Here is an 11598-nt window from a genome sequence, read left to right on the forward strand (position 1 = left end):
AATGCCATGTAACTCTCACCTGGCACACAATTTTCTTCTTTCTCGTCGTACAAAGACAGTGGGTGGGATCTGACCCTCGGACCGCTGCTCTGCGTGAGGGGGTCTGATGAGTTTGAGGCTTGAAGTGCTATCGGCCACCCAGGTATCCCCAGCCTGGGGCCCTAACTCCGGGCTTCCGGTCCGGGAGTAAGACAGGAGACCCCAAACACCAGGGAGCCTTCTCAAAGCTGCAACCCACACGGGTCCTAAGAGAGTACAGACCCCGACCCGTGACAGTCTGCTGGTAAAAGACAAGTTGATGGGGCGCCTGGGGGGCTCGATCGGTTGAGCGCCCAACTTCGGCTCAGGTCACGATCTCACTGGTTCAAGCCCCGCGTCGGGCTCTGTGCTGACAGCTCAGAGCCTGGAGGCTGCTTCTGAGTCTGTGTCTCCCTCTTTCTCTGCCCCTCCCCTGCTCGTGCTCTGTCTCTCTCCAAAAAAAACATTTTTTTTAATTAAAAAAAAAAAGACAACTTGCAAAGCCCCTTTGGGTGACGGAGTTCCCCCAACCCTGCCCTCGGCCCCACAAGGCTGTGAGGTGGTGGAGAAGGCCTCCCGAGACCCGTGTCTCCCACAGTGGGTCAGGGGGGCATATGGCGGGAGCCCGGGGCCCCAGAGGAAACGTCCCCAGTCATCCTCGCCAGCTGTGTGATCTCCTGGCCCCCTCCCCTGCCCACGCGGAGAGCACCCCTCTGGAAACAAGGAGGCTCAATCTGCTTTTTTGTGACCGTCCCTCGTAGGGAGAAGAAGTGGGGCCTCTGGAGCTCGAAATCAAGCGGCTGACCAAGCTGATCGAAGAGAACAACAGCAGCGTGACACAGGCCCAGGTGACCTGGCTGCGCCTGCAGCAGGAGATGGTCAAGGTCACCCAGGAGCGGGAGGAGCAGCTGGCTTCCCTGGATACGCTCACGAAGGAGGTCCACATCCTGGAGCAGAAGAAACTGCGCATAGAAAGTAAGCGCTCGGCGTCCGGGGAGGGGGACCCACCGCCTACTTTTCACGAAACCACAAGGGTCACGGCACCTCTCGTAACTGTGAGCTGTTGCCCTGACCGCCAGCCCCGTGGCCGGCCCACTGGATCTGCCCAGTTCTCGGATGGAAGGGTGCTTCCGGAGAGAGGACCGTGGAAGGCCCACCGTCCTGCCCAAGGCTGGGCAGCGTGACTGGAAACGCACAGATGCAGCTCCCAGCGGGTCCCCCTCTGGGGGGCGGGGTGGGGGGGGGGACACCTCGTGCCCCGAACTCGGGGCTGCGAGATGGGGAATCTTTCTTACTCTCCGGCGGAACCTGGAAAACCCGTCCCACCACGGGCTCCCAGACGGTGTAAAAACCAGGGGTCTCTAATGTACTGGAGTGTCCAGTAGGGTGAGACGGGCATCCTTCCCGGCCGCCACCCCCTCCCTGGGGCCCCCCGCTGAGGCACCCTGATCCCCCACCTGGTCGCACGTGGTCTCCAACCAGAGATCCACGCAGGTCAGCCCGGCCACGCGGCCCCACGGGAAATGCTGCTAAGTGGCCCGGGGCCCGTTTCTTTCTTTCTTCTTTAAAAATTTTTTTTAATGTTTACTTATTTTTGAGGGGGGTGGGAGGGGCAGAGAGAGAGGGAGACACAGAATCCAAAGCAGGTTCCAGGCTCCGAGCTGTCATCACAGAGCCCGACGCGGGGCTCGAACCCATGAACTGTGAGATCATGACCTGGCTGAAGTCGGACGCTTAACCGACTGAGCCCCCCAGGTGCCCCCCGGGGCCCATTTCTTCCCAGGGGTCCTGCTGCCTTCCTGGCCCGCCCTGGGGTCGTCCAAATCCCACTGTTGAAGATTAGGGTGGTTGTTTTCCGCCCCAACCCCTGCCCCTGAGCTGGGCGGGCTGGTGTAGGGGGCAGAGCCAACCTCTCCGGGAGACCCAGGACCACCAGCCACGTCCCCAGGGTTACTCTCAGGGCAGGGGGCTTGCCCCCCACCATCTCGTCCCCTCACCTGCTGGCCGTCCACACACAGGGGTCCTTTCCGTTCCCTCAAAGGGCCAGGCTTCGGAAACGGAGCGGCCAGGGCTGTGACGGGGGGGCGGGGGCTTCTCTGGGGACATGGCTACCCCCACGTCCCCTCTGCCGCAGACAAGATCGATCAGGAGAAGAAGGAGCAAAGGGAGATTGAGTGCCACATAAGGGGCCTGGAAAACGAGCTGAGGAAGATCAACGTGCTGGCAAACAGGAGCCGGTGCAGCTCCGAGGAGCTACAGCAGGACAACCTGGTGACCGAGAAGGACTTCGTGGGCTCCCTGAAGGTCAGGGCCCGAGGGCACGGGCTGGCGGAGGGAGGGCGCGCGGGGGGGCGCTCGCGTCCCCCGGCGTCACCCGCAGCCGGCCGCGCCCCTGTCCCCGCTCAGGCCTCGGAGAGGGAGACCATCGAGATGCAGGAGAGGTTGGACCAGCTCCAGGAGGAGAAGGCGGCCATGCTGAACAACCTAGTGGAGGCGGAGTGAGTGCCACTGTGGTGTCACCGCCCCTGCAGCCCAGGGGCGCCCACCCATCCACTACACCTGCCTGGGGAGCGGTTCTGGAGCCAACACTGGGCCGGGGGGGGGGGGGGGAGCGGGTCCCAGGAAAGACCTGGTGTCGCCACACGGTTCCGGCCGCCCGCCCTCGCCAAGCCAGTCATCGGGGGAAAGCGAGTGGCTCTTTCGGACAAGCGTTAAAAGTTATATTGTTGCTGTGATGCCTGACGGCCAGAGTAATCCACCCCCGGCTGTAAGCATTCTGCGCTAGAACAATCTGTGCAGAGCAGACAGGGAAAGTCACGTTGTTGTCCCAACCCCCTTCCCTTACCGGAACCCACGGTGTTTGTGTCTTTCCTCTCTGCTTGCTTTTTATTTTTATTTTTATTTTATTTTTATTATTATTTTTATTTTTTAACGTTTATTCATTTTTGAGAGACAGAGACAGAGCATGAGAGGGGAAGGGGCAGAGAGAGGGAGACACAGAATCCGAAACAGGCTCCGGGCTCCGAGCCGTCAGCACAGAGCCCGACGCGGGGCTCGAACCCACGAACCGTGAGATCCTGACCTGAGCCGAGGTCGGACGTTCAACCAGCTGAGCCACCCAGGTGCCCCTCTGCTTGCTTTTTAAACAAAAATGGCGGTGTTCTCTATGCTGCCCTTGGAAGCAGATTCACATATTTTCTGTGGACTGACATCTGCAGTGGGACCTGGGCTGCTGAGCCGCCCTGTGTGGCCGCAGGCCTCTCCTCTGCGGGCACACGTCCCATTGGTGAGGCTGCACCTCGTGACCTAAGCCCCTCCCAAAGGTGACACCTTCAACCACCGTCACACGGGGCGTCAGGGGGAGCGGCGAGGGACACAAATGTGGAGACCGGGGCACGGGCGTAGGTCTTCGCTGATATCGCAACTTTTTCTTCTAAATGAAGTGTGGTTGACACACGGTGTCCCACTGGCCCCCGGGGTGCGCACTGTGCTCACCACTAGGGTAGCTGCGGGCCGTCACCACCCGACGCCGTTACACCACCACTGATGACATTCCCTATGCTGTGCCTTCCGTCCCGTGACTCACTCGTTCCGTAATCTTTGCGAATATCCTAGTAGCTTCTGGGCTGTTGGCCTGTGCAGGCTTTTTCTTACGTCAACTCCTGTCACGTTCGTGTTCTTTTCTTGGTTCCCCTACAGCTGCCTGATCTGCTCTCTCCGTCTCTCTTTTTAACGCCCGCGGTCTGTCCGTATCGCGGGCTGGCAAACCCTTGCTGCAAAGAGCCAGACTGTAAATGCTTTCGGCTTTCGGAGCCACACAGCCCTGTTTGAAGCCACTTTAAGTCTGCCGTCGCAGCTCGTGAGCCGCCGTGGACAACACGTAGCAAACGGGCGTGGCTGTGCTCCAGTAAATCTACTGGTGGACGCCGTAATTTGAATTTCATGTCCTTTTTCTGCACGCGGTCTTTGAAATCTGCCGTGTATCTTATACTTCTGGCACATCTCGATTCAGACTCGGCCAAGTTCAAGCGCCCCGTAGCCACGTGTGGCTGGGGCACCCTGTTCAGTGGGGCAGGAGAGGCCATTGCTGGCAGCTGGTCTGGCTGTGGCTGTGGGTCCAGATTCCTCCTGCCGTGCTCGCCCCCCTTGGTCCCTAGCGCACCAGATGGTGGTCCCCGTCCCCACCCAGGGTGCCGGAAGGTGGACTTGCCACTACTGGGAAGGTAGTTGGGTGCCTTCGAGGCCCAGCCTGTGAGCCGCACCTGCCCTCCAAGCCCACGTCGGGTGCTGTAGTGGAGAGAGACTGCCCCTGCCCCTGAGCACTGTGTGAGGGGCATGGCTCTGGGGCACAGAGGGGAGAGGGAGGAGGACTGCAAAATTCTACCCTCCCCGAGGGTGCCAGTCCACAGAGACTCAGGGGGCTTCGGGTCCCACTCTGGTCTCCGGGGCACGACTGCCCCCTTTGCCCTGGGTTGGGTGGGCTGGCAGGAACTTCAGAGGGCACGTTGGCCCAGGGTGTTATGTCGGCCTGCCGGTCCCAGCACAGGGGAAATTTGTTTCTGTTTAACAGTCGAGCCCGTCACCCGGTGCCTGGGTATTTAAATACGCCATGTGGGAGCGAGACAGAGCCGGGTCCAAGGTACTGGGCCCCCTGCTCTGAGCCCACCCCAGACCTGCCTTCCACCCACCCGCTGTGGGTCTCGATTTGGAGCGAGCACTTAAGAGCATGGGCTCACAGAGGCCTCAGAGAGAAATCCCCTTAATTTCGCCCTCTCTCACACTGCCTCTCCCACCTTTAAAGACACCAGATCATGCTTTGGGAGAAAAAAATCCAGCTGGCGAAAGAGATGCGCGCATCGGTGGGTTCCGAGACGGGCCAGACGGAGATCCGAGCCATGAAGGCGGAGATCCACAGGATGAAGGTGGGTGGGAGGAGGGTGGTGTCGGTGGGGGGGAGTGCTGGTGGGCCTGGCCTCACTGGGGGAGGGCCCCACGGGAACCGCACGGGCCACCCTGGCCCGCGGCACGGACGTCACCCCTCCGTTCCAAGCACAAGCACCACCAGCTGCTTCCTTGCCGACCTCCTGTCCACGGTCTGTCCTCTTCCGTCCTTCCTGCACGGAGATAATCGGACGCCACCAGACACACGCAGCCGTGTGCGCGGTGTTTTCACGAGGCGCTTGGATCCTGACCCCGGGGGCAGCCAGCGCACTCTGGCGTTCCTGCGTGCCGGTGGCGTGGCGACCCCCGAATCTCATGACCCGTTTATTGAGCAGAAGGTGCCTCGCTCAGTCAAAAGTGCTCCGAGACTGCACCTGTCTCCTCCCTCGGAGCCTCCCTCGTTCTCCACCGTCATCTTGAGCCAGATTTCACGACCTCACGAAAGGCTGGTAATTAGATCCCAGGCTATCACTGAGCCTGAAGAGACTGGAAGAGTAGGCAATAAAAACAAACACTCATCACTGCCACAGCCCGGCTTTTAATCAGGACCCCTCTGGCTGTGCCGTTCAGGGGAATTCTGATCAAATGCGTGAGCTCCTGATAAGTTTGTAAAACCCTCCACTTAATTGACTGTTCAGACCACACAAGCCACATACGCTGTGGCTGCAGCAGGTTGAACCCCCACCAAGCGCTCGCACACGGGCACACAGGGACCGCCTTCTCCCTGCCTGCTTACTGGCTGCTGCTTTTTGTCCCTGAACAAAACTAGGATCCGTACGTCCAGCTCAGCAATTTATTTATTTATTTATTTATTTATTTATATTTATTTTTAAATACTACGGACAGGGGTGCCCGGGCGACTCAGTCGGTTGAGCGTCCGACTCTTGATTTCGGCTCAGGTCGCGATCCCAGGGTCGTGGGATCGAGCCCTGTGTCGGGCTCTGCGCTGAGGGTGGAGGCTGCTTAAGGTTCTCTCTCTCCCTCCGCCCCCTCCCCCCGCACATGCACGCACTCTAAAATAAGTAATGATAATAATAACGATAATAATAGTAATATGGACATTAACCCAGTCTTTAGCGGTTACAGAATGTTCTACGGTTGTATCCTAACTCCTTGGAACATTCCCGGGTTGATGAGTTCAGACTATGCCCAGTCCCCCATGGTGCCTCGTCACCATGAACAACGTTCCAACAGTATCCTTTCTCACTGGGGTGTGCTTGTTTTCTGTAGACTAGATGCCCAGAGCGGGATTACAGGGTGAAAGACTGTCTCTGTGCTTGACTAGACCCCCCCTGCCACGGGCCACTTTTCCAAAAGGCACTTTGCGAACGACCACGTCCGTACGGCCTTGGCCCACAAGCCTTGATTCGTAAACTGTGGTTTTTAAGAGAGCTCGCCCTTTGTGGCACACCGTCCTGTGAGTTGTGACAAAAACATGGTGTCACGTAACCACCACCGCTTTGTGACACACAACACTGCCGTAGCCCTCAAGTTCCGTCGCACCCCCGGGGCTGAGCTTCCCGCGTCCCCGTCCCTGAAGTTCCCAGAACGTCACATAAGCGGATCCTGTGGCGTGAAGCATTTTCAGTGTGGCTTTGCTCACCTGTCGTCACGTCTTTGAGACTCATCATGGTGGCGAGGACGCAGTCTGTTCTCTACGCCTGGTTCTGGTGGCCCATCTAAGAAATCGTTGCCCGGCCCACGAAGATTCTTCTAGAAGCTTCATATTTTCACATTTTCCATTATGATCCATGATCTACTTTGGTTGGGTTTTTTTTTTTTTTCCCCATGCCCTAGTTTGAGTTAATTTTTGTATATGGTGTGAGTCGTGGTTTGAGGCTAACTCCCCTACCTTGGGATGTCCCATCGTGTCGGCCCCGGGTATTGTAAGGACTGTCCTTATTGAAGTCAGCTGACCGTGTTGGGTGGGTCTATTTCTGGATTTCTGGGCACTCTGCTGTGTCCGCCTGACCGCGTGCCTGCCCTGCCCACCCCCCACATGGTCTACACCACTGCAGCTCACCGTTTACGTGAGCTTGTTTTGTTTACACGGCGTCTTTTCCCTCTCCATAAAAATTGAAGAATCGGCATGTGGATCTCCACAAAAGCGCCTTCGGGGACCGTGCTCAGGCCACCCTGAGCCCGTAGGCTGGTTTAGACCATCCAGCATCTCTCCATGGCTGGTTTTCAGCCCGTGAACACGGCGCGCCCCCTTGGCGTATTTCCGTCTTGTCTGACTTGTGGCCAGCATCCAGTCCTCGCCTGTTGGTTAGGTTTCTACCTGAGTATTTCCAGTTTTCTGGTGCTAAAGTCACTGGTACTTTTCCACTTTTTCAATTTCAAGTTGCTCACTGCTTACAGAAATGCGACGTTTATTTACTGCCTTTGTTTCTGTGATTTTCTAAACTCGCTGTTTGTTAGGGTTTTTTTTTAAATGTTTTATTTATATATATATATATTTTTTTTTTAATTTTTTTTTCAACGTTTTTTATTTATTTTTGGGACAGAGAGAGACAGAGCATGAACGGGGGAGGGGCAGAGAGAGAGGGAGACACAGAATCGGAAACAGGCTCCAGGCTCCGAGCCATCAGCCCAGAGCCCGACGCGGGGCTCGAACTCACGGACCGCGAGATCGTGACCTGGCTGAAGTCGGACGCTTAACCGACTGCGCCACCCAGGCGCCCCAATATATATTTTTGAGACAGAGAGAGACAGAGCATTGGCAGGGGAGGGGAAGAAAGAGAGGGAGACACAGAATCCGAAGCAGGCTCCAGGCTCAGAGCTGTCAGCACAGAGCCTGATGCGGGGCTCGAACTCACAGAGTGTGAGATCATGACCTGAGCCAGAGTCGGATGATTAACCAACTGAGCCACCCAGGCGCCCCCGTTTATCTTTTTCTATTTTGAACCCACTTTTCTGAAGCAGAACTTACCCACAATCAGATGTACTTATTTTAAATGTCTAGTTGGACGGGTTTAGCACGGGCCCACATCGACACCCCCACACCCGAGACAGAACACTCCCGCCGCTCGAGAAAACCCTGCGTGGCCCCTACGGTCAGCCTCCTTGACAACCGGGGCCCCAGCCCTGGTCCCACAGACCCTTCACCTCACCATCTTACAAAACCACGAGTAAGAAATCAACCTACCGTCCCTGTGCTGCTCCAGAATCCCAGCCAGGCTGCGAGCCGTGTCCTCTGTCTGCCAACCCCCCTTGGCCTCTGACCCTTTCTAGTTTCCTGTTGCCCGTGCATTCTTTGCGTGGACCTGAAAATCGTTCTGACCAGCTGGCGATGCCCCCCGATCCCTGTGTCCCCGGGCGCATCCCCCTCGTCCCCGTGCCGGTCCGGGGGTCCGTGGAGCTGCGCTGACCGTGCCTCAGTCTCCCTCACCGCCCCTCTGCCCTGTGTGCCCAGGTCAGGCACGGGCAGCTGCTGAAGCAGCAGGAGAAGATGATCCATGACATGGAGCTGGCCATCGCCCGCAGAGAGACCATCTCCACCCAGGCCGAGGGGCAGCGCAAGACGGACAAGAAGCTGCTCACCCGGACGGACTTCCACCGCAAGCAGACAGAGCTGCGACGCACGATCAGGGACGTTCACAAGGTAGGGGAGCCGTGGTAGGTGAAGGCTCACGGGACACGGAACCTGGCCTCGGAGCCCCACCGGCGTCCGGCCAAGCTCTTGCACGCGGGGCTCGGGCACGTTGCCTGACAGCTCTGTGCCTCGGCTTCCTCACCTGTGAAATGGGCACTCGTCTGGTGGAGTCGTCCAGAGGATCCCATGGAGGGTGCTGGAATAGCCCCCGTAGGTGTAAATCCTGCATAAGGACAGAGCAGCCCAAAATGAAAGGCTTGACCCAACTGCTCATTTGGGAGTTACTGGAGGCGGCAGAGTGGCCTTTTCTTGGTCCTTCTTGGCCGGTCCTCTCTGCCATGCTGGTCATTCGTGAGGTCCGTCCCTCTCCATCCCTGGGGCTCCCACACCTGCCCAGAACCCGCCCCCCGCCACGCCCGACTCCTCAGCCCCAGCAACAGGTGCGCTGTACCCAAGTCCTCCTGCCGCACACCATGCCCAGCAAGGCCTCTGGCGTTTGTGCCCAGAATGGCCCTTTTTCCTCCCTGCCAGCGCATCCCAGATTCTCCCCTGTCCCCGGCTAGACCCTGAGAGTCACCTGGTCACCTCTACTTTATTCATCCACCGGACCCCACCAGCTGCTTCCTCTGGGAACCACCTCCAGCCGCCCGACCTCACAGGAATGGAGCCAGACCTCCCCCACTCCCACTCCCAGCCCCCCACCCTGCGAGGCCTTAGCTCCCGCCCAGGCATCTGATCCCAGCCTTGGCATGCAGCTGCTCAGCTGCCCCTGGGCCCTGGCAGATGGACCTCCTGCAAGAGAGGGGCCCCAGAACTGCTCAGGCCCCCATGTCTCTGCCCAAGCCATGCCTGCCTCTGGGGAGCAGTCTGCAGTGTGGGCTTACCCGCGCCCCGGCGTCTCACTGGGACTCGCCCCTCCGGGTCCTGGTTCCCGAGGGGCAGGGACTCTCTCCATCCTCATGGGAACCCTCCCCAGAGTATATCCTTCTAGCCTGACTCTGTCCACTAAATAACCACGTCCCGGCACGGTCCCGTGTGTCTCCCAGGCCACCGAGGAGTGCACCAAAGCCATCTCGGAACTGGAAGAAACGCAAAAGCACATGAGCAACTCCCTCCTGGAGAAGCAAGAGGAGCTGTCAAAGATGCAGTCCAGGACCAACGAGCTCGAGGCCAACCTGGGCCAGCTCCTGGCCCTCAAGCAACAGGTAGGCACATCCCCCGAGCCAGCAGGGCCACAAGAACCCGGGCGTGGAGTCTGCCCCTCGCAGCAGCCACTCTGCCTCCTCGGGCGCGCCTCCTCCCGACCCGCTTCGCTCAGGGATCACAGCGCTGCCAGCTGCTTTGGGATTCCTCGTCCATCTCGTCTTCTCTAACCATCTAATGACACCGCACATCCGGTGTGGGCCAGGCGCTGTCCTGGGTGCTAAGGCTACAGACCAGACCAGGACAGAGAATGATCCCTGCCCTCCTGACCGTCACATCTGAGGGGCAGAGGAACAGATGGTAAACACAATGAATGAGAGTTAGGTGGTGGTAAATACTCTGGGGAAAAAGCAGAGAAGGGGCCTCAGGGTTGGATGGGGGGTCTGAGAAAACATTGGAGTCCAGACTTGAAGGGGGTGAGGGGGTGAGCTGCCGGCTGGGTAACACAGGGCAGGAGACCACTCTAGGGGCAGCCAGAGAAGAGTGAGTGGGTGATCATGGCTTTGGGCTCTTCTCGGGGAGGCGGGAAGACAGGGGAGGGCTGGGGGCTGAGGAGTGGCTCGGGTCTTAGAGGACCGCTCTGGCTCTGACGTTGGGTGTGTGGGATGGAAGGGTGGAGGGTAGACACCGGAGGCTGTTTGAGATGCCACATGGACCAGGGCAGTAGCCGTGAGGCTAGTGAGAAGCTGTCGGATTCTGCGTACAATTTCAGCTGCCCCCGTGGGCTTTCCTGCCAGATCGGATGCGGTGTGAGCAGAAGAGAGGGGCCAGCTGAGTCTGCCGGGTCCAAGCCTGATCAGCCCAGACAGGGGAGGTAGCGAAAAGTGTCCGCTCTGGGGGCGGGCACCTGGCAGCGTTAAAGGTCTCTCAGACGACGGGCGAAGGAAAAGGGTCTGAAAAGCGCACATCTGCCTCTTCTCCACGGTTTGGAGAATCTCTCTCCTTCACCCTTCTCCACCTGGCATCTCCTCGAGTCCTGACTTTGTGTGGGGGCAAGCCGGTGTCCTATTTTCAACCCGCCTAACCTGATGCGGGGTCTCTTGTCCCACCCAAGAACCTCTCGGAGCTGGTGGCCCTGCAGACGCGCCTCAAGCACCTCCAGGCGGTGAAGGACGGCAGGTACGTGTTCCTGTTCCGCTCCAAGCAGTCGCTGCTGGCCGAGCACAAGCGCTTGGATAACCGTCTGGCCGTCATCAGCACCATCCTCCACCACGTGAAGGACGAGTACCCCCAGTTCCAGGAGGCCCTGCTCAAGGTCAGCCAGATGATCGCCAGCAAGCTCGAGCCATCTGGGTCCTCCTAGAGAGCAGCCGGGACCTCCCCCCAGCCTGCTCCCATGGAAGACACCAGAATTTTGTGTATGATCAGGGACTTAGAACGTTCGTGTCACCGAAAGCCACGTCCACCCTCAGAGAGGTCCTTTAAGACGAATAGGCAGGCCAGCATGGCGTGATTCTTTCAGCCACCAGCAATTTCCACTAAGGCCACCCCCACCCCCACCCCCACTCCCGCTACGTTTCCGGTGGCATTTCAGAGGGTGTCTCCCACCCCGCGCTGGACTCGAGGTCCAAGCGGCGCCCGGGTTCGGGGAGGCTCCCGCCTCCGCCCTTGACAGGCCTGCTCACCGTCATGGTCCAGGGCGCGGGGTGCAGCGGGGGCGCCCCACGGAGAGCGCGGGTGGGACGGGCGCCCCCAGGACGCACCTGCCCTGCGCCTCCCCAGCGGCCCCCGCCCTCAAAGGGCCTACGAAACAATTTCGCTTTCCAACTTTTCAGCGAAAAATAAAACTTTTTCTGAATATGGGGGAAAGGCCTATTTCTCCGGGAGCGCGTCGGGAACCG

The 11598-nt window shown here is 58.9% G+C and overlaps 1 protein-coding gene across 2 annotated transcripts in view; it reads left to right on the plus strand.

Moving 5' to 3' along the window:
- Window positions 1–11555, plus strand: part of CCDC40 (coiled-coil domain 40 molecular ruler complex subunit) — a 42484-nt gene extending 30929 nt beyond the window's left edge. The window contains exons 14-20 of one of the 2 annotated variants that reach the window (XM_078438047.2): window positions 780–993; window positions 2153–2322; window positions 2425–2516; window positions 4820–4940; window positions 8375–8563; window positions 9601–9759; window positions 10812–11555. In XM_078438047.2, coding sequence (XP_078294173.2) covers window positions 780–993; window positions 2153–2322; window positions 2425–2516; window positions 4820–4940; window positions 8375–8563; window positions 9601–9759; window positions 10812–11060 — 1194 coding nt within the window. In that variant the 3' untranslated portion in view covers window positions 11061–11555. Of the gene's footprint in view, window positions 1–779; window positions 994–2152; window positions 2323–2424; window positions 2517–4819; window positions 4941–7924; window positions 8296–8374; window positions 8564–9600; window positions 9760–10811 lie in introns of those variants that run through there. The other variant, XM_078438048.2, reaches the window with a different exon arrangement.
- The last annotated feature ends 43 nt before the right edge of the window (window positions 11556–11598 follow it).

The sequence above is a fragment of the Panthera onca genome, chromosome E1, assembly GCF_046562875.1.
Source record: "Panthera onca isolate mPanOnc1 chromosome E1, mPanOnc1 haplotype 2, whole genome shotgun sequence".
Lineage (NCBI taxonomy): Eukaryota > Metazoa > Chordata > Mammalia > Carnivora > Felidae > Panthera > Panthera onca.